The following is a 23,822-nucleotide window of genomic DNA, read 5'->3' on the forward strand; positions in this document are numbered from 1 at the left end:
TCTACAGGAGTAAATCTGAAGGTCATTTATTTGTTTACTGATTGAGTAATTTGGCTGTTTTGATTGATGATCTATTGACTTGACAACAAATCAACTAATGCCGCACACTCACACACAGTGATGGGTATTAGAAATCGTTGTCCTTTACTTAAGCTACAATTTACGTAATGGAAATGGTGTAGTAACAAACTAGACAACGTATTTTTGGAAATGTAATCATACGTTACTTTTAGAGCATCTTTAACGTTACTTTTAGATTGCTTTCGACTTGTTTATTTTACACGTGATTGTTTTGTAGGCTGCCATATTGATCTAAAGAGAGTCCATTCAACTCTTTATCAACAGAATTACTTTTGTCAAGTTTTCATGTTTGTGAGTTCATAAGACCCTTATTACTCATTTTTCTTCGGATTTGTCAGGCCCGTAGCAGCCTGGTAAAAGGGTTGGTTCTTTTTTTCTCAAAAAGTGGACCTTTTTGCAGTTATTCGCCCATTTTAGTGACATTTTTAGCACTATTTTTAGCTGAATTAATCATAACCACACTTTTTGATATAAATGTAATTCAATATAGCAGTCCTGGTTTAACTTATATGATATGAGAATATTTCCTAACGATTTAAATAAAGAAATTTGTAGAAATACTTATTTTGAAAATACATATTTATTGCGTCATATATCATAGAAAAAAATAGGAATCTTTTAAAGTTTTAAATTAAAAACTGTAGTCTATTGTAATTTTATAGGCAAATAACAAACTAGACTTTCCTTAGTTTGACCATTTGAAAACTAAAAAATAAAACATATTAATAGTAATAATATTAATACAAATAATAATAATAATGTAGAACTTTACAATTTTTCTAGCCTATTTTGTAGCAAATGTACATTCGAAAATTCATGGATCGCCAAATTGGTATTCAAGTCAATTTAAATATGGTCCGCTTTTGGTCCTTCACACATTATGATTGCTCATTTTTTGTTTTAAGCATAAGGTGCAAGATTTAGAATAAACGTTGCTTGTATGATGTTTTCTTTGTTTAAAAACAATGCAGCAGCAAAAAATGACTTAACTTACGTCAGATTGTAAAATAAAAAATATTGGTTAGCTTTGGCCAAAACTGAATAACTGAGGTTGCAGTGAAGCGACAGCCAACAGAGGATTCCGCTTGGTCTTAAAGCCTTTTTTCGATGGGTTATTTTAACTATTTATGATGGCTTAGCAGTCAAAATAGAACAAACAAACTCATATATGGGACAAATTCTGGACCTTTGTCAGTCAAGAGTGGTTTTCGAACCACCCGAACCCCCCTTGGCTACAGGCCTGTTAGTCCCTTTATTTATCTAGGGTCGCCACAGCGGAATGAACCGCCAACTATTCCAGCATATGTTTTAGGCAGTGGATGCCCTTCTAGCTGCAACTCAGTACTGGTAAACACCTACACTCTTACATTCACACACACACTCATACACCACAACCAATTTAGTTTATTAAATTTATCTATAGCCAGGGGCGGATTTAGTGATTTTGGGGCCCTAAGCAATTCCAGCCATGGGGCCCAAAAGTTCTAAAATGCACCTTTTGTACTTACATTTTTTTGAAAGATTATTTAGCGTTATTTTTTTTTATATCATTCGATCTTTTCTTCTGCTTTTTATCTAAATGCAAAATAATAATAATAACGTAAAGCATCTTGTAAAACATTCATTCATTTATTTATTTATTTTTGGCTTAGTTCCTTTATTAATACGGGGTTGCCACAGCCAGCGGAATGAACCAAAAACTTATCCAGCATATGTTTTATGCCGCTGAGGCTAGTCCAGCTGCAACCCATCACTGGGAGACATCCATACACACTCATTTACACTCATACACTATACGACCAATCTAATTCACCTATAGCACATGTCTTTGGACTTTTTGGGGAAACCGGAGCACCCAGAGGAAACTCACGCCAACATGTGGAAAACAAGCAAACTCCACACAGAAATACCAACTGACCCTGCCCAGGCTCGAACCAGCGACCTTCCTGCTGTGAGGCGATCGTGCTACCCACTGCGCCGCCGTGCTGCCATCTTTTAAAACATTTGAAAATATTTGTTTTCTTAAACTTAATTCACAACTAAAAATAATAAATGAACTATTTTGTTTTTAAAGCTAAATCCTTACTGATTTGACTGCCGGACTGGTCCATGATTGAAGGTGGGGGACAAATTTGTGCAGGTAATTACATTCAAATCAAAAAGTTAGACTCTCACCATACAAAATAAGACAGAAACAATGTTGTATATAATTTATATAGGTATAATTTAGTCATCTAGGTATTTATTTGGGAGCCTTCAGATTTCCTGGGGCCCCAAGCGGCCACTTACCCTGCTAATTGGTTAAATCCGCCCCTGCCCAGCACATGTCTTTGGATTGTTGGGGAAACTGGAGCACTCAGAGGAAACCCACGTCAACACGGGGGGAACATGCAAACTCCACACAGAAATGCCTACTGAGCCAGCCGGGTCTTGAACATCTTGCTGTGAGGTGACAGTGCTAACCACTGTGCCTCCCTATAATTAATTTAATTGTTTGTAAATTAATAAAATAATACAAAATATAACAAAAAATAAATATTTCTATAATAAAGATGTGGGAGTCACGGTGGCGCAGTGGGTGGCACAATCGCCTCACAGCAAGAAGGTTACTGGTTCGAGCCTCGGCTGGGTCAGTTGGCATTTCTGTGTGGAGTTTGCATGTTTTTTATTTAAGTGGTCAAAAAACTACATTCACTAATTAACAACTAACAACACAACATACATACAAACATAGTGCTTTAACATTGTGTACATATAAACAAAGACAAAGAAAATGAAGACAACATCAGTAGAAGCAAAGCCTGACAGCATCAGCATCATTTTGTCCACTTACAATTACATTTGGTTTTGGAAGTCATTTTTGAAAGGACACTCCATGGCAGTGAACGTGGACCCGGAATCATTTAAATTAAGTCTTATGTCTTATTTTTGCAGATGTCATACACATTATATGTATGTATTTATATAAAATACAATAAAAAATATTTTTGTTGTTTGTTTTTAATATTATTATTATTAAATCCTCCTTTTTATTATTACCATTTATTGATATTTTATGTTTTGTTATGTCATACACTGCTTATCAATTTTGCATGTGATGTTGATAAAATAATAATTGGTATATGTATACATAATATTACGAATTATTAATAGTTATTATTACTTATTAATTAATTAATTAATTCATTCATTTTCTTGTCGGCTAAGTCCCTTTATTAATCTGGGGTTGCCACAGCGGAATGAACCGCCAACTTATCCAGCAAGTTTTTACGCAGCGCATGCCCTTCCAGCCACAACCCATCTCTGGGAAATTGTTACTTATAATAATAATAGTAATAATAATAATAATGATAATAATAATAATAACAATAATAATATTAATAATAATAACAACGCTATTAATATTAATATGTATAAATAATAATAATAATAAGTAATATTACATATAATAATAATAATAATATTACATTAATAATATTAATGATAATAATAATAATAATAAGTAATAAGTAATAATACATATAATAACACTATTAACATTAATAAGTACAATGATAATAATCATATTATTATTATAATAATAAGTAATAAAACATAAATAATAATAATATTAATAATATTAAGTTCTAACACTTATAGGTAACAATAATATTAACATTAATAATAATAATAATAAGTACTAATACAGATAAGTAATAATAATGATAATAAAAAATAACACTTAGAAGTAATAATAATATTAAGATCAATGATGATAATAATAATAAAAATAATATGTAATACATATAAATAATAATAATATTAATAATATTAGGTTATAGCACTTTTAGATAATAATATTAGCATTATTAATACTATTATTATTAGTTTAATACTTATACATATAAGTAATAATAATGATGATAATATTAATAAGTAATAATACTATTAACATTAATAATTATTATAATGATAAGTAATAATAATAATAATTATTATAATTTTTGGCGACGCAATGACACAGTAGGTAGTGCTGTCGCCTCACAGCAAGAAGGTCGCTGGTTCGAGCCTCGGCTGGGTCAGTTGGCATTTCTGTGTGGAGTTTGCATGTTCTCTCCGCATTCACAAGGGTTTCCTCCGGGTGCGGTTTCCCCCACTGTCCAAAGACATGCGGTACAGGTAAATTGGGTAGGCTAAAATTGTACGTAGTGTAAGAGTGTGAATGAGTGTAAATGGATGGTTTCCAGAGATGGGTTGCAGCTGGAAGGGCTGCATAAAACATATGCTTGATAAGTTACCAGTTCATTCCGCTGTGGCAACCCCAGATTAATAAAGGGACTAAGCCAAAAAGAAAATGAATGAATGAATTATAAATTTCAGAACAGAGTATAAATAAATAATAATTAAAATTAGGTTATCATAAGCTATCATCATCTTCATAAAACAAAATTTATTAAATTTATTAATTAGTTTAATAAATAAATAAATAAATAAATAAAAACATCCCAAAGGGAACCATTTCGCGTCATTTTAGCTGTAGTCAATTTTTCTGCCTTCGAACCTGAACGTTATTCTCCGACGACGAGTGAGTCAGTTCCACACAAACACACACAGAAAAACAACGAGCGCAACTCATTCCTCCATATACATGCATTCAAATAACCGTTCACCTCACGAAGCAGCAAACACAACAACAACTCTACCTAAACCACATGATCAGTGCTAATTAGTAACCACGAGATTCTCAAAAAAGCATCCTCACAGCACTGATACACTATAAAGAAAGCCTTGATCAGTGTAAGGATGTTGTCAGGCGGTCAATAACGCGTGTGAGTGAGTGAAGGATTGATTGATGTGTCCTGCTCGTCTCCTCCCCTCAGACGCGCGCATCATCCAGCGCGTCTCCAGAGCGCGTCTTCAGTCCGCATCCGAGCGTCATTCAGCGCAGCATCTCGGGCATTCGTTCTGTAGGAATATACGGTCACTCGCTGTTGCTTTTTCTGCTCCGGCTCTGCGCGTCTCCAGACTCCGGGTTTTTTTCGGGGGTCGTTAAATCTGGAGGTGAGGACCCGGGGATGAGCTTCGGCATGGCGGGCTGCGGGTTCGGTTGGGCGGTGATGCTGCTCGCGCTCTGGAGGCCCGCGACCGCTTGTCCGGAGCTCTGCACGTGCACGGGTTTGCGGATCTCCTGCGTGGACGCGGAGCGCAGTATTATGGCTTTCCCCAAGCTGGAGTCCGAGGCGGACATGGAGAACGTCACTGACATGTAAGTCATGCTGGGGGTCATATACACTGAAACAAAAGCGATACATTGGATTTACTCCGGTTTTTTAACCGCGGTAAAGTTTGACATTCATTAGAAATTCGATTTCAAACCAATTAAATTATTTGCCCCTGCTATAGTTTGAGCCAAAAATATCTCAGATAGGTATAATTATGTGTCCTTTATGTTGCACAAGGCTTAATCGATAAAAAAGACCAATTAAACAATTCAACGAAATTATACAATAAAACCAGTAGCAAAATGTTCAGAAAAACATCCTGCTTATTGCACAAGACTCTGTTTTTTGCAATTAGCACTTTATTTATTTTATTATATTTTTTAAAATAACTTTTAATGTAAAAATGGTAAAAGTTTTGTTTTTCACAGTTTGTTGATTTTATATACAGTACTGAATCCATATTTTCAGTAATTCGGATACACTGTAAACACTTAAATGAATTAAACACTGACACCATTTGAGATAAAAATATACATATCAACTCTAAAATTGTCTAAATATTATTCCCTATGATGCACAAGCTTTGCTTTTTACAGTTATGCCTTTGTTGATTTTATATACAGTACTGAATGCATATTTTCAGTTATTCGGATACACTGTAAACACTTAAATGAATTAAACACTGACACAATTTGAGATTAAAAACACAAATCAACTCTAAAATTATCTAAATATTATTCCCTATGATACACAAGCTTTGTTCTTTATTGTTATGCCTTTGTTGATTTTATATACAGCACTGGATCCATATTTTCAGTAATTTGGATACACTGTAAACACTTAAATAAATTAAACGCTGACACCATTTGATATAAAAAAAACAAATCAACTCTAAAATGATCTAAATATTATCCTCTAGGATGCACAAGCTTTGCTTTTTACTGTTATGCCTTTGTTGATTTTATATACAGTACTGAATCCCTATATTCATTATATCGCTACACTGTAAATGATTAATCAAGACTAATAGTTTATAGCTATGCTGTAAACGCATTTAATGAATAGTAATAGTTTATAGCTATGCTACTGTAAACGTATTTATTGTAGACTAATAGTTTATAGCTATGCTACTGTAAACGTATTTATTGTAGACTTATAGTTTATAGTTATGCTACTGTAAACGTATTTATTAAAGACTAATAGTTTATAGCTATGTTACTGTAAACGTATTTATTAAAGACTGATAGTTTATAGCTATGCTACTGTAAACGTATTTATTAAAGACTAATAGTTTATAGCTATGCTACTGTAAACGTATTTATTGAAGACTAATAGTTTATAGCTATGCTACTGTAAACGTATTTATTGAAGACTAATAGTTTATAGCTATGCTACTGTAAACATATTCAATGAAGACTAATAGTTTATAGCTATGCTACTGTAAACATATTCAATGAAGACTAATAGTTTATAGCTATGCTACTGTAAACATTTATTGAAGACTAATAGTTTATAGCTATGCTACTGTGAAGTATTTATTGAAGACTAATAGTTTATAGCTATTGCCTTTTATTGTGGTTCCAGCTGATTGGTGTGTCTACAGTTTTGCACCAGTGTGCCTGCACATCTGATGGCTGTGCTTAACCAATTGGCATCAGTCTTTGCTTTGAAATTGCAAGGAAATTCCATCATGAAAAATTTCTGTGTCAAATGCAAACAAGCATGTTTAGTGATTTGCAAATCAATCTGTGTAATGTTTTGCAAAAAGTATGAAGCTGACTATGTGCTTACTGATCTAGCCTTGTGCTTTGCTCCTTGAGTGTACGGTTTCGCTTGTTGTGGCAAAAGTTAAACTTTAGTGTGTAAGCAATCATAAAAAAACTGTAAAATACGCAACAAAAGCTAATTTTACTTTCAAACAACACAACTTGCAAACAAGTATATGAGCTCTTTTAATCAATAGACAACAAAATGCAGAACTCAGTGTGAATCAGTGCATCTTTGCTTGTCGTTGTAGCCCATGCCGTTTGTTGTCTTTCTATTTGGGCTGTCAAATTTGCCTTTTTGCAAAGAACTGGATCCAGAATGTTGAATTCATGACATCAAACTGTGGCTGAAAACTGAAATGCTGTTACTGTAAAGAACAAAACAGTAATAAAACACTGTAAATTAGGCCCGGACTGGCTAATCAGGAGCACCCCCGGTCCGTTTTTTGGCCTGGTGTCCTATAGCTGCTTGCACTCTCAGCAGTCACACTTTTTTTCATTTATTTATGTATTTATTTGACCACTCCACTCTTTTTCTTTATTTTCTTGCAGCCCAATAAGCAGAATGCAGCCTGCAGGTTAATGATGACATAATTACTGTTACAAATTAAATTAGAAATCCTTAATCAAAAAGAGATTTAACCAAAACGTAACAAAATAACAGGGATTAAAAATATAATCCCTGGTGCCCCCGAGTTCTCTCTCCCCAAAATATACACCAAAAACACAACCACTGAGAATTAACAAGAAAATATGATTTATTTACAGAAATAAGGAGCAAAAATAACATCAGGAGGGGTTCAGCCAAAATAAATGACAATAAACCAAATTAGATTAAACTTCCCTAGAAAACAAATAAAATCAAATACAGAAAACTTACCTCCCTACTAACAAACGCAGGAGAAAACGAAAATAACAAATAAGGCACCAAACCTCCCTGCATGCTCCAAGCCCGACAGGGAGACAGAAAACCGGGCCTCAATCGCCGGTTAAATATGAACAACAACACATCGGCATCTCACATAATGCCACAAAGAGATAGAAGCAAACACTCATTTGATCGCTAGTCTCCACTGAGCACAAACGGGGAATCGAGAGAGAGCGGGGAGCCATCGAACCCATGTTCTCTGCAGGTTTTTATAGCCGCCGCCAATCCAAGCGCCATTCATGATCCGTCCCAATGTTATCCGCTGCACCTGCGAATACTTAGAGCGAGAAAGAGAGAGAGAGCGAGAGAAATAGAGAGAGAGATAGAGCGAGAGAGAAACACCACACACAAGCCTACACAAAACTACTCGTAACATTACCATCACATGGCATTCGGGCCTTACGTCATCGATGATGCGCTGTTCAGGCGCTTTCGCTCAGCACAGTGGAGATTTCTTTACATCGTTATATTGTATTAAATCGTTTGAGATGCAGTGACACGCAGCCACTTTTGACGCTCATAAACAATCATAAAGTCCTCGTGCTGCAGCTATTAGGAGGTTTGCTGAAGGTGCAGCTGTCGTGCATTCAGGGGCTTGCGCTCACTTTTCAAATGATCCGGGAAACAGACCTGGGCAAGGTTCGGATAGCATAGTGTGAGTATGCCCTAAGACATAGCCAGACCTCCCTCTGTTTTTATAAGGTTTGCGGACTGATTGCTATTTGAAGGAGTGTCAAACCAATGCTTTAGAGATTCAGTACTTCGGAGATTTCATACTAATCTTAGTAGTTTCTAATAGTTAGAAATAGATGGTTTCTGTTTGGATACCATAGTTAAAACAATGGAGTTTGGACTGCTTGAATGACATCTGTGTTAACTGTTTTGAAAAATGTTGGGGGAAATGTGTCAATTCAATGAGACAGAGTTTACACATTTTCAAGGCATGTCTTCTGCTCTGCTGTGATAGTGATGAGGGAAATGGAGTGGATCCTGTAGTTTCTTAAACCAGGTCAAAGAAAACAAGAAAAACTGTAATAATAATAATAATAAAATAAAAATAATAATAATATTCATTCATTTTCTTTTCAGCTTAGTTCCTTCATTAATCCGGGGTCACCAAAGCGGAATAAACCGGCAACTTATCCAGCAAGTTTTTACACAGCAGATGCCCTTTCAGCTGCAACCCATCTCTGAGAAACATCCACACACACACTCATTCACTACGTACAATTTAGCCTACCCAATTCACCTGTACCACATGTCTTTGGACTGTGAGGGAAACCGGAGCACCCAGAGGAAACCTACGCAAATGTAGATAATAGTAATAATAATAATAATAATAATAATAATAATAATAATGATGATGATGATGATGATGATGATAATAATAAAATAATAATTGCAAAAATGATAATAATAATAATAATAAAATAATAATAATAATGACAATGATAATAATAATAATTAAATAATAAAAAATGATAAAAATAATAATAATAATGACAATGATAATAATAAAACTAATAAAAAATAATAATGATAGTAATAATAATAATAAAAAAATCATAATAACGATGATAATAATAATAATAACAATAATAATAAAATAATAATAAAAAATTATAATAAGGATGATAATAATGATAATAATAATAATAATAATAATAATAAAAAATTATAATAATGATAATAATAATGATAATGATAATAATACAATAAAAATAATAATGACGATAATAATAATAATAATAAAAAATTATAAAAATTATAATAATGATAATAATAATAATAATAATAATAAAATAATAATAAAAAAATAATAATGACGATGATAATAAATCTTAGTATTTATTTTCTCTTTAAAAATGTTTAATTTTATTATTGCTTTGAAATGTACCCTTAGTAATGTTGTTGTTGTTGTTGTTGTTTACAGATACATTGCAAATCAAATTAGTTTCACGTCCATTAATGAAAGAGATCTCGAATTTTACCGCAGCCTCAGAAACCTGTAAGTACTAAACTGTGGATCATTGTTTTTTATTCTCTTTATAAGCTGTGAGATGGAAACGTTTGACCTCATTGTTTGTCTTTTCCTACAGAACCGTCATAAACACCAAGCTGGCATACATTGCCAGGCTGGCCTTCCAGAGCAACCCGAAACTACAATATCTGTGAGTGGTTTAGTTGGGGAGGAGCTGGAGGTCCACGTTTGGTTGTTTTGGGTGTTTAAAAAGTTTTAGAAATGTTTTAGAAATGAATTACTCTTGTAATTTAGTTTGTTTTATAACATATTTAATTTTTTTTAGTGCTGATGATTGCCTTTTTCTACAGGAATCTCAAGGAGAACAATCTGTCCAAACTATCCTGGAGGACGTTTCGTCATTTAAACATCTCATATCTGTGAGTTTTTTACGATTTTAGTTATCTAAGCTTTTTTTAATGTCCAACTGATTTGTCTGTTACATGTATGTGTCAGCCTTTGCATGAGTAAAACCAATCAAAAACAGAAAATAAATAGTTCTGTGCTTTGTTTTGAGTTCAGTTTTGTTTATTTTGATTTGTTTTGTTTTGTTTTACCTTGCTTTGCTTTGTTGACTTGACTTGTTAACTTGAGTTTTGTGTAATGTTGTGTTGAGTTGAAATTAGTTGACATGACATGACATGACATGACATGACATGACATGACTTGACTTGACTTGACTTGGGTTGAGTTGAGTTTTGCGCTGTGTTGAGTTTTGTTGAGTTGAGTGTTGAGTTGAATCGAGTTGAGTTGAGCTGAGCTGAGTGGACTTAGGTTGGGTTGAGTTGAGCTTTGTGTTGTTTTGTTTTGTATTGAGTATTGTGTTTTGTTGAGTTTTGTTTTGTTGAGTTGAATGTTGAGTTGAATTGAGTTGAGTTGACTTGGGTTGGGTTGAGTTTTGTGTTGTTTTGTGTTGAGTATTGTGTTTTGTTTTGTTGAGTCAAATGTTGAGTTGAATTGAGTCGAGTCGAGTCGAGTCGAGTCGAGTTAAGTTGAGTTGAGAGTTGAGTCCATTTGAGTTGAGTTGAGTTTTGTGTTGTTTTGTCTTGAGTATTGTGTTTTGTTTTGTTGAGTCAAATGTTGAGTTGAATTGAGTCGAGTCGAGTTGAGTTGAGAGTTGAGTCTATTTGAGTTGAGTTGAGTTTTGTGATGTTTTGTGTTAAGTATTGTGTTTTGTTTTGTTGAGTCAAATGTTGAGTTGAATTGAGTCGAGTCGAGTTGAGTTGAGAGTTGAGTCCATTTGAGTTGAGTTGAGTTTTGTGATGTTTTGTGTTAAGTATTGTGTTTTGTTGAGTTTTGTTTTTTTTTAGTTGCATGTTGAGTTGAATTGAGTTGAGTTGACTTGGGTTGGGTTTTGTGTTGTATTGTGTTTTATTGAGTCAAATATTGGGTTAAATTGAGTTTATTTGAGCTGAGTTGAGTTTTGTGTTGTTTTGTGTTGAGTTAAGTATTGTGTTTTGTTGAGTTTTTTTTTTGTTGCATGTTGAGTTGAGTTGACTTGGGTTGGGTTTGGTTGTGTTGAGCTGAATTTTGTGTTGTGTTGAGTTGAGTTGGGTTCACTTGTTTTTGGTTGGGTTGAATTGAGTTGAATTGACTTAAGTTGGGTTGTGTTTAGTTGAATTTTGTGTTGTGTTGACTTGGTTTGGGTTGAATTGAGTTGACTTGGGTTGGGTTGTGTTGAGTTTACTTTTCTGTTGTGTTAGTATTGTGTTGTGTTGTGCTGTGTTTTGTTAATTTATTTTGAATTTTGTTGAGTTGAGTGTTTAGTTGAGTTGATTTGGGTTGGTTTGGTTTGGTTTTAGTTGAGTTTTGTGTTGTGTTGAGTTTTGTTAAGTTGAGCGTGTTGTTGAGTTAAGCTGATTTGGGTTTTGTGTTGTGTTCAATATTGTGTTGGGTTGTGTTTTGTTGAGTTGTGTTAAGTTAATTTGTGTGTTGTATTGTGTTGTGTTTTGCTGTGTTGAGTTGAGTATTGTGTTGTGTTGTGTTGTGTTGAGTTTTGTTGAGTTGAGTTGATTCTGGTTTTGTTTTGTGTTGTGTTGAGTTTTGTTGAGTTGATTCTGGTTTTGTTTTGTGTTGAGTTGAGTTTTGTTGAGTTGATTCTGGTTTTGTTTTGTGTTGAGTTGAGTTTTGTTGAGTTGATTTGGGTATTATTTTGTGTTGTGTTGTTTTGTGTTAAGTTTTGTTGAGTTGCGTTGATTCTGGTTTTGTTTTGTGTTGTGTTGTGTTGAGTTGAGGTTTGTTGAGTTGATTTGGGTTTTATTTTGTGTTGTGTTGTTTTGTGTTATGTTTTGTTGAGTTGCGTTGATTCTGGTTTTGTTTTGTGTTGTGTTGAGTTGAGTTTTGTTGAGTTGATTTGGGTTTTATTTTGTGTTGTGCTGTGTTGTTTTAAGTTTTGTTGAGTGATGTGTTGTGTTGTGTTTAGTTGAGCTGAGTCTTCTTTGTTTTGATTTGTTTTGTTTTGCCTTGCTTTCTTGACTTGACTTGTTGAGCTGAGTTAAGTCGAGTTTTGTTGTGTGGGGTTGAGTGTTTTGTTTTGTTTTGTTTTGTTTTGTTTTGTTTTGTTTTGTTTTGTTTTGTTTTGTTTTGTTTTGTTTTGTTTTGTTTTGTTTTGTTTTGTTTTGTTTTGTTTTGTTTTGTTTTGTTTTGTTTTGTTTTGTTTTGGTGGGGTTGAGGGTTGCGTTGACTTGAGTTTTGTTTTATCTGTTTTATGAGTTGAGTCGAGTTTTGTTGGGTGGTGTGGGGTGGGGTTGAGTGTTTTGTTTTGTTTTGGGTTTTGTTTCATGATGCTTTTTTGTTTGTTTTTGTTTTGTACGTTGTTATAGATGCGCAGATACTATAAGCAGAAGGAAAATGAATGAATGAATGAATGAATGAATACAGCATGTCTCAGGGCTCTGTCCTAATAGACTTGTATGTGGTCATATATTTGCAGGCTGCTGGCAGGCAATCCTCTGCAGTGCTTGTGTGACAACATGTGGCTGAAGCAGTGGCGGGTGGAGGAGGCAGAAGAGCTGCTGTGTGTGGAGGAGGGAGGAAAGAGGAGAGCGCTGGCGACACTCACGCTGCCCGACTGCGGTAAGAGCTGGATCAGACTTTAAACACACACAGACACATGCCCTCCCGTCATATTAGGAGAACGCTCATTTTACTTTTAAGATCAGGAGATTTTAAGCAAGTGGCTAAGTTGTTAGCACTGTCACCTCACAGCAAGAAGGTCACTGGTTCGAGTCCTGGCTGGACCAGGAGGTTTTTCTGTGAGGTGTTTGCATGTTCTCCCCATGTTGGTGTGGGTTTCCTCCGGGTGCTCCGGTTTCCCCCAAAGTCCAAAGACATGTGCTATAGGTGGATTAAATAAGCTAAATTGGCCGTAGTGTATGTGTGTGAATGAGTGTGTATGGATGTTTTCCAGTACTGGGTTGCAGCTGGAAGGGCATCCACTGCGTAATACATATCTCCATACATTCCTCCGTGGCAACCCCTGAAATAGAGACTAAACCAAAGGAAAATGAATGAAAGATTTTGAAAGAATGAAGTAAAATAATGAACTCTGACCTGGATAACTAAGAATCACAGACAAAATTCCCATGGTTTACTCAGAACAGAGCTAATATAGGATTTAAGACTGACGTTTGCGCTGGTGTGTTTGGTAAGATGTGATTTGTCCATCGTTTTATGGCTGTGGCTTGAGACGTGGATACTTATTGATCCAGAGATAAGCCTCCAGCCAGGCCTATTTTAAGCAATACCACAGCAGAAGGCCCTCGAGGGAGGAAGAGAGGACGAGAGAGACAGAGAGAGAGGAAAAGGGAAAATAGAGACAGACAGGGGGATCCCCAGAATGCAAAACACTGAGACATTTAGCTCTAAGACTCTTCTGCTGGATTTAGGCCAAATGCTGCTTTTCCTTCCACTTTTGTAACATGAAAGAAAATGAGCTGCTCCACTGAATTGTTTTATCTTAACCATGATTTCGGGACCAGCTATAGTGGCAAATTAACTGTGGTAAAATCACTTGTATACTAGAAAAGGAAGGTTTATCAAGAAAAACAAGCTGGTGGTGCTCAATCTGAAATATATCTCACCATCATTTGAAGAGTTCAGATGCAAAACCCTCTAAATCAGGGGTGCTCAATCCTGTTCCTGTACAGTTTAGCTCCTACCCTGATCAAACCCACCTGAACCAATTAATTAGGACCTGAAATCCACTTGATAATTACAGACAGGTGTGTTTGATAAGGGTTGCAACTGAAATCTGCAGGAAGGTAGATCTCCAGGAACAGGGTTGGCCACCCCTGCTCTAAATCCATCAGACCTCCTTTCTTGTAAATGAGCAATTTCTATCAGGCTCCTCTGATTAGGTTTAGAAGTTTCATTATATATTAAATGTTAAGGTTATTAGGTAGTAAATACAATACCTTTTTTCAAAAATGTCACTTCAGACAATTATTCGGTTTTTAACAAGGTAGATTTTCTTTTGCGTTAAAAACATCTAAATCCACTAGTGCTTTTTATGCAAAAACCTCTAAATCCACCTATTGGAAAATTCCAAAGATGAAACTAGAAATTATTTTACCAAACATAAAACACATTACACTAACTACCTAAAATTAAAAAAATATATACATCTGTCAAGTAAGTGGCGGTTCATTCTGCTGTGATCAAACCAGGGAAACAGCAGAAGGAAAATGAATGAATGAAATCTGTCAAGTGCATTAACCAGTTAAACTCCGTGATGTCATCGACTTTCGCTATAAGATTTGAAGTGCTAGCATTGCACGAGACAGCCTTAAGTGGTTGAACGATGGTTAATTTTCATATTTTTCATATGACACATGTACAAGTTATAGCTCAAATGAAAACTCTTGCCGGTGCTCATACGGTTCTAGCATTCGTTTTACTGAATTATATTATAATTATTATAATTATAAATAGTGGTGTCGCTTTAAATTCAAATGAGAAATATTTTTTTTGAAAAGAGGGTGGAGCTATAAACGCCTCTGCATCACCATTGCAGCAGATTCAAAGCTCTAATGGCGGGCGGCTGCTTTTCACTTAGGGCTGTTTATGCTACTGAGGGAGAGATTGTCACTAATGGGTGGGGCTTTCCCCCTTTGATGACACGTACCAAGGGAGAATGTCAATCAAAGTGTTTCTGCAGACTGATTTTATCAAGTGTGATTAAAATATAATTAATTCAATTTTACTATTAGAGGCTGGCTATATTCACAAACTGTTGTCGTACAACAGTATTTAAACCCTTTATAAAAGTGATTTTTGCATAATAGGTCCCCTTTAAAATGATCTCTGTGGCCTGGAGTAGCAAATATACAATACCAGAGACATGATGATAAGGATGTAAACTGCTGCAGATGGTAGCACACAGAGATAGAGATCTGATTCACGACAGAAGGAGCCAGTGCTGACTGCACTCTTTGGCCTTTAATTTAGCGAGAGCACCAGCAGACTAGAATGGCATTCCTGTGATTCAGATGAAGAAATTGTTCGATTTCTGAGATCAAATTTAATAAAATATACACTCTTTTTTTTATTTTTGAGTTTTATTTTTGAGTAAACATACAATAAAAAAATGAATTAAAGAACTAAAAACTTACTTGAAGAATTAAATATTGCTAGAACAATTTACAATAATAAAAAAATAAAAAATATGAAATTATGAAAAAATATAAACAGAACTATCAGAATCAGTCTAATAATCATTTTAATTTACAAAATACATTCATGGATACAATCAGCTGAATATATATATATATATATATATATATATATATATATATATATATATATATATATATATATATATATATATATATATAGGTGTACCTAATAAAGTGGCCTGTGAGTGTATATATATTAATATATAATACTTGTTAATGCAAATTTCTAATCAACCAACCACAGGGCAGCAACTCAATGCATTTAGGAATGTAGACATGGTCAAGACGATCTGCTGCAGGTCAAACCGAGCATCAGAATGGGGAAGAAAGGAGATTTAATTGACTTTGAATGTGGCATGGTTGTTGGTGCCAGCAGGGCTAATCTAAGTATTTCAGAAACTGCTGATCTACTGGGATTTTCATGCACAACCATCTCTAGGGTTTACAGAGAATGGTGCAAAAAAGAGAAAATATCCAGTGGGCGGCAGATCTGTGGGCGCAAATGCCTTGTTGATGCCAGAGGTCAGAGGAGAATGGCCAGACAGGTTCCAGCTGATAGAAAGGCAATAGTAACTCAAATAGCCACTCGCTACAACCGAGGTCTGCAGAGGTGCATTTATGAACGCACAATGTCCAACCTTGAGGCGGATGGGCTACAGCAGCAGAAGTTCACACCAGGTGCCGCTCCTGTCAGCCAAGAACAGGAAACTGAGACTACAATTCACAGGCTCACCAAAATTTGACAATAGACAATTGAAGAACATTGCCTGGTCTGATGAGTCTCGATTTCTGCAGCGACATTCAGATGGTAGGGGCAGAATTTGCCGTCAAGGACATGAAAGCATGGATCTATCCTGCCTTGTATCAATGGTTTAGGCTAGTGGTGGTGGTGTAATGGTGTGGGGGATATTTTCTTGGCACACTTTGGGCTCATTAGTACCAATTGAGCAAAGTGTCAATGCCACAACCTACCTGAGTATTGTTGCTGACCATGTCCATCCATTTATGACCACAGTTCTTCTGATGGCTACTTCCAGCAGGATAACCCACCATGTCATGAAGCACGAATCATCTCAGACTGGTTTCTTGAACATGACAATGAGTTCACTGTACTCAAATGGCCTCCACAGCCACCAGATTTCAGTCCAATAGAGCACCTTTGTGTTGTGGGGGAACGGGAGATTCGCTTCATGGATGTTCAGCCAACAAATCTACAGCAACTGCATGATGCCATCATGTCAATATGGACCAAAATCTCTGAGGAATATTTCCAGGATCTTGTTGAATCTACACCATGAAGAATTAAGGCAGTTCTGAAAGCAAAAGCTGGGCCAACCTGGTACTAGTAATGTGAACATATATAGTGAGCGAAGTGACATTTACCTTAAAACATGGAAAATAATTTCTGAAAACACAGCATTTCTGAAAACAAAACAATAGTTTTTACTTTTCTAGAAACTGCTTGACATATTTAATTAGAAACATGACAAAAACTTTTTTGCAGTTTGAGGAGGAGTTTAAGAGGAAAACAAATGTATGCTGAAGGATGAAAGACATGAACTTATACCAGAGAGAGTAACCAAAACACGCAGGAACTAAAACCAGTAGGAAAAGCCAGGGTTGTGATGGCAAGAATCCAGAGCACAGCTAGAATGGGAGCCTTTGGAGGTGTCAATGGAGAGAGAAGCTTTGGCTAATGACACCCAGGGGATAGAGCGGATGACAGAAGAGCCCTGGGCGAAGGCTCAGAGCATATGGGACTGTGGGACACCAATGGACCTGGAGGCTGAGGCAAAAGAGTGGAGATAGAAGACACATCATATATTATCATATCATATCATATCATATCATATCATATCATATCATATCATATCATATCATATCATATCATATATCACATCATCCATCGGCTTAGTCTCTATTTTAGAGGTCGCCACAGCAGAATAACCTGCCAACTATTCCAGCATATGTTTTACTCAGCGGATGCCCTTCCAGCTGCAACCCTGTACTGAGAAACACCCATACACACTCATTCACAGACTCATACACTACGGCCAATTTTAGTTCATTCAATTCTACTATATTGCATGTCTTTGGACCAACTTACCCAGCCAGGAGTCAAACCAGCGACCTTCTTGCTGTGAGGCGACAGTGCTAACCACTGAGCCACCGTGCCACCGTGCCACCATCATATCATATCATATCATATCATATCATATCATATCATATCATATCATATCATATCATTTATTTTCCTCCGGCTTAGTTTCTATTACAGAGGTTACCACAGCTGAATGAACCGCCAACTATTCCAACATATGTTTTACACAGCGGGTGCCCTTCCAGCCGCAACCCATCACTGGAAAACCAGTTTAGTTTATCCAATTCACTTATAGCGCATGTCTTTGGAAACCCACATAACCATAGGGAGAACATGCAAACACCATACAGAAATGCCAACTGTCCCAGCTGGGACTCAAACCAGCGACCTTCTTGCTGTAAGGCGACAGTGCTAACCACCATCATATCGCATTGTATTATATCATATCTGATCATAACGTATCGTATATCATATATCATATTGCATCGTATCGTATATTATATATCATATTGCATCGTATCGTATATTATATATCATATTGCTTCGTATCGTATATTATATATCATATTGCATCGTATCGTATATTATATATCATATTGCATCGCATCGTATATTATATATCATATTGCATCGTATCGTATATTATGTATCATATTGCATCATATCGTATATTATATATCATATTGCATCATATCGTATATTATGTATCATATTGCATCATATCGTATATTATGTATCATATTGCATCATATCGTAAATTATATATCATATTGCATCGTATCGTATATTATATATCATATTGCATCATATCGTATATTATATATCATATTGCATCATATCGTATATTATATATCATATTGCTTCGTATCGTATATTATATATCATATTGCATCATATCGTATATTATATATCATATTGCATCGTATCGTATATTATATATCATATTGCATCATATCGTATATTATATATCATATTGCATCATATCGTATATTATATATCATATTGCATCATATCGTATATTATATATCATATTGCATCGTATCGTATATTATATATCATATTGCATCGTATCGTATATTATATATCATATTGCATCATATCGTATATTATATATCATATTGCATCGTATCGTATATTATATATCATATTGCATCGTATCGTATATTATATATCATATTGCATCATATCGTATATTATATATCATATTGCATCATATCGTATATTATATATCATATTGCATCATATCGTATATTATATATCATATTGCTTCGTATCGTATATTATAAATCATATTGCATCATATCGTATATTATATATCATATTGCATAGTATAGTATATTATATATCATATTGCATAGTATAGTATATTATATATCATATTGCATCGTATCGTATATTATATATCATATTGCATAGTATAGTATATCATATATCATTATGCATTGTTTCGTATATTATATATCATATTGTATCGTATTGTTTATCATGTCATATTGTATCGTATCTCATTCCTTATATATCGTATCGTATACGTATATCATATACTGTATATTGTATCGTATCGTATCATATATCATATCATATATTGCATCGCGTCAACTTATAACGTATGTCATATATCATATCATATATCATATCATATAGTATCGTATATCAAGTCATATCATATCGTATCTCATATATTATGTCATAACGTATTGTGTCGTATCTCATATTATGTATCATACCTTATCGTATATCAAATAATATATATCATAAATCATACTGTATCGTATTGTACCGCATCGTCTCCTATCGAATATCATATATCATATTTCATATCATATTATATCGTATCGCATCGTATCATATATCATATCGTACTGAACGGTATCTTATCAGAGATTCTGTCAGTTTGATTGCATATTGAGTGGTGTGTTCAAGCGAATTGACCAGTTTCTCTATGACATGACAGCAACACCACAATTCACTGAAGTCTTGCCTTCATTCCTTGCATAGGCTTATTGACTGCATTATGCTAATATTTCTAACTGGGACTCAGACTTCAGCAGAAGCAATATGTAGTCAGGTCAGGTTCAACGTTTTCAGTTAGATAAAATGCTAGATAAAATAAACGATATACTTATCGATATATGATTTCATATGCTTTTTGACTGAAATGTATTTCTTCATTGGTAACTAGTGTATAATAGTTCTGTTTTGTGCTGTGTTGTCTTTGTAGTCCTCCCCACTGTGACTCTCACGCCCACAAACGTGACCATGAAGAAAGGGTTAAATGTGACACTGACCTGCAACACCTCAGGAATGCCCACTCCAAATCTCACCTGGACCACCTGCAAGCTAAATTCAGCGCTCAAGGTAATTCCTCTCAATGTCCGTTCAAATATATATTAGTATTAGGTTTGTCAGGTCTTCCCACAAGTGTCCCCTTATTAGAAAAATGTACCCGCATTTTGTACAGAATGTAAAATATGTTTCATTGCACATTTCAAATGACAAATCCACTAGAGGGCGCTATTTACTTTTTTTTGTGAGCCTGAAATAGTTTGTTTGACATGACAACACACTAAGTGTTAAATAACTATCACAGCGTCTGACCAAAACATGCTCGAATTCAGTCATTCACTCCTTTAAGTGGACCATAGTAGTGGACTAATGCAGGGAATAGTGAATAGTGGGTAAAGGAGCAATTTCACAGCATTAGTGTACATTTTGTTACACAATTCTGATAAACGTCAGACATTTGTGTGTTATTGTGGGACAAATCAATACAGACTGGACAATCTAACCAATCAGAGCAGACTAGAGTCATCTGACCAATCAGAGTAGAGTATAATCATGCGACCAATCTAAGCACAGGAGGGTAATCTGGCCAATCAGAGCAGAGCCATCTGACCAATCAGAGCAGAGTCATCTGACCAATCAGAGCAGAGAAGAGTCATCTGACCAATCAGAGCAGAGTCATCTGAGCAATAAAAGCACAGCAGTCACCTGATCAATCAGAGCTGAGTCGTCTGACTAATAAGAGCAGAGTAGAATCATCTGACCAATCAGAGAAGAGTCATCTGACCAATCAGAGCAGAGTCATCTGACTAATTAGAGCTGAGTCGTCTTACTAATAAGAGCAGAGTAGAGATATCTGACCAATCAGAGCAGAGTAGAATCATCTGACCAATCAGAGCAGAGTCATCTGACTAATCAGAGCAGAGTCATTTGACCATTTAGAGCAGAGTAGTCATCTGACCAATCAGAGCAGCGTAGAATCATCTGTCCAATCAAAGCAGAGTCATCTGATTAATCAGAACAGAGTCATCCGACAAATCAGAGCAGAGTAGTCATCTGACCAATTAGAGCTGAGTCATCTGACTAATCAGAAAAGAGCCATCTGAATAATCAGAGCAGAGTTATTTGACCAATCAGAGCAGATTGGTCATCTGACCAATCAGAGCACCGTCATCTGACCAATCAGAGCAGAGTCATCTGACCAATCAGAGCACCGTCATCTGACCAATCAGAGCAGAGTCATCTGACTAATCAGAGCAGAGTCATCTGACCAGTCAGAGCAGAGTCATCTGACCAGTCAGAGCAGAGTCATCTGACCAATCAGAGCAGAAAAGAGTCATCTGACCAATCAGAGCAGAGTCATCTGACCAATCAGAGAAGAGCCATTTGACCAACCAGAGCAGAGAAGAGTCATCTGACCAATCAGAGCAGAGTCATCTGACCAATCAGAGCAGAGTCATCTGACCAATCAGAGTAGTCATTTGACCATTCTGAGCAGACTCATCTGAGCAATAAGTGCAAAGTAGACTCATCTGACCAATCAGAGCAAAGTAGAATTATCTAACCAATCAGAGCAGAGTCATTTGACCAATCAGAGCAGTGTAGGCTCTCAGAAACCCTTTTCAGACTCTGAGAAAAATACCCCATATGCTGTGGATATTAGAGAAACGTAAAGTGTTCTGACCATGGATAGATGGAAACCTTTTTTAGGAGCCCTTCCTAAGAAAATGAGAAATTATCATAATGGGGCACTTTAACGTTTGTATTAAAGGTTAGTCTTACATGCTAATGAGGTTTTAACAAGGTTTGAGAGTGGATTATTGACAAACTGAGACCAAAGCCCATCTGTTGTCATTTGGATTTTTTTTGCTCAAGATTTTTGCAGAAAAAAAATCAGTTTTAGTTTCAGAATATAGTTTTTAACAATATAATATACAGCTCAGAAGGGTCAGAAGAAGATCAAGAGACCTCATCTTATTATTATCAGTCCTTTAGATTCACCAGTAAAGGGTTAGTTCACCTAAAAATTAAAAAGACCTTATCATTTACTCTTCCTCATATGTTTTTAAGCCTTTATCAGTTTCTTTCTTCTGTTGAACTCAAAAGAAGATATTATCAATTGACCTATTGACTAGTTGCATATAGTGGGCTGCATGGTGGCGCAGTGGGTAACACAATCATATGCTAGAATTGTCGGTTCATTCCGCTGTGGGGACCCCTGATGAATAAAAGAACTAAGCTTAAGGAAGATTAATAAATGAATATAATAGATGATAACAAACTAAATATGAACTTTTTAAAACCAATTTTAAGACTTTGATTAATGGAACAATGTAGAAACACCCTAAAGTCAATCTAAATTCCCATTTGCAAACCATTTTCTTAATGTGGCGTAACAGGATATTCTCAAAAACAACATTACTCTGTCAACATTATGCAGCTGGTCATCCGCCGAAATGACGCCAACAGTGATTTCATTTTGATTAAAAACATATTTTTCTCTCTCTTTGGAATAACGTGCAACCGTAACGAATCCTCCACAATATGCATTATGAAAGTAAATACGGTGGGGTGGGATTGCGTGTTGACTTTAAATAGAAATGACATTGGCCTTGCTGTAACTTACACTCGCAGGAGGAAGGCTCAGGTCAGATATCAAGGTCGCAGCTCAAACTGACGAACGTCTCCTCCCTGGACAACAAATGCAGAATCACCTGCAGATCGGATAACATGGTGGGAGAATCCGAGGCCTCTGTGGAGCTGGACATATTGTGTAAGTTATCAAGAGACACAACATAAGAACATTCTAGAGATCCACGCCTACTGGGGAGGGGGAACAATCCAAACCATTCCATTGACTTTGTATTGTGTGAAGGTGCCTACTTGTAATTTTTAACGAATGGAAAAAAAAGCAAACGATTTCTAAAAGTTGTTATGTGACAAAATATAAAGTTTAATGAGCGTTTAAAGACTTAAAAGTAGAGCAATCAGAGCAGAGTCATCTGACCAATCAGAGCACAGCCATCTGACCAATCAGATCAGAGCCATTTGACCAATCAGAGCAGAATCATTTGACCAATCAGAGCAGAGTCATCTGACAAATCAGAGCAATGTCATTTGACCAATCAGAGCACAGCCATCTGACCAATCAGAGCAATGTAATTTGACCAATCAGAGCAGAGTCATCTGACTAATCAGAGCAGAGTCACCTGACTAATCAGAGCACAGCTTTCTGACCAATCAGAGCAGAGCCATTTGACCAATCAGAGCACAGCTTTCTGACCAATCAGAGCAGAGCCATTTGACCAATCAGAGCAGAGAAGAGTCATCTGACCAATCAGAGCTGACCAATCAACATCTCACATTCGAGAGCTAAGGCTCCGCCTACTTGAGGAAACAAAAACGGTGACAGGAACTGTTGCATATTCTCTTTTGTCTCATTAAAGGCTGATTTTTATGCTTCGGAAGCTTGTAAAAACTTAGTTCTAGGTTTTAAAATTTTGTTCGTTGCACAACCTGTCACACAACAACACCCCCCAACCCCCACCTACCCAATGTTAGACGTTGCGCTCTACTAAGATGTCTGTAAACACTCGTTTTTTGGGGGGTCGACAGATTTGAAACACTTGGTTCTAAATTTTATAACTTGTCTACTTTACATTTTGTCTTAGTAACGTTTAAACGTTGTTGTTTTATTATTATTATTCAGAAATGACAAGGAGACACCTCCGCAATAGAAAGTCAATGGAGCTCATTGGATTGTTTTC

The 23,822-nt window shown here is 35.7% G+C and overlaps 1 protein-coding gene and 1 long non-coding RNA gene across 8 annotated transcripts in view; one reads left to right on the forward strand and one right to left on the reverse strand.

The window, feature by feature from the left end:
• LOC147842882 (uncharacterized) overlaps positions 1-23,822 on the reverse strand; it is a 797,275-nt gene that overhangs the window by 167,662 nt on the left and 605,791 nt on the right. The window lies entirely within an intron of this gene.
• ntrk2a (neurotrophic tyrosine kinase, receptor, type 2a) overlaps positions 4,980-23,822 on the forward strand; it is a 92,989-nt gene continuing 74,146 nt past the window's right edge. For 5 of the 7 annotated variants that reach the window (NM_001366554.3, NM_001441817.2, NM_001441819.2 and 2 more), the window contains 7 exon segments: positions 4,980-5,326; positions 9,910-9,984; positions 10,076-10,147; positions 10,308-10,376; positions 12,929-13,071; positions 19,994-20,130; positions 22,690-22,828. In NM_001366554.3, coding sequence (NP_001353483.1) covers positions 5,136-5,326; positions 9,910-9,984; positions 10,076-10,147; positions 10,308-10,376; positions 12,929-13,071; positions 19,994-20,130; positions 22,690-22,828 — 826 coding nt within the window. In that variant the 5' untranslated portion in view covers positions 4,980-5,135. 7 annotated transcript variants of the gene reach the window in all.

This window comes from Danio rerio, chromosome 8 (genome assembly GCF_052040795.2).
Source record: "Danio rerio strain M-AB ecotype USA chromosome 8, GRCz13ab, whole genome shotgun sequence".
Lineage (NCBI taxonomy): Eukaryota > Metazoa > Chordata > Actinopteri > Cypriniformes > Danionidae > Danio > Danio rerio.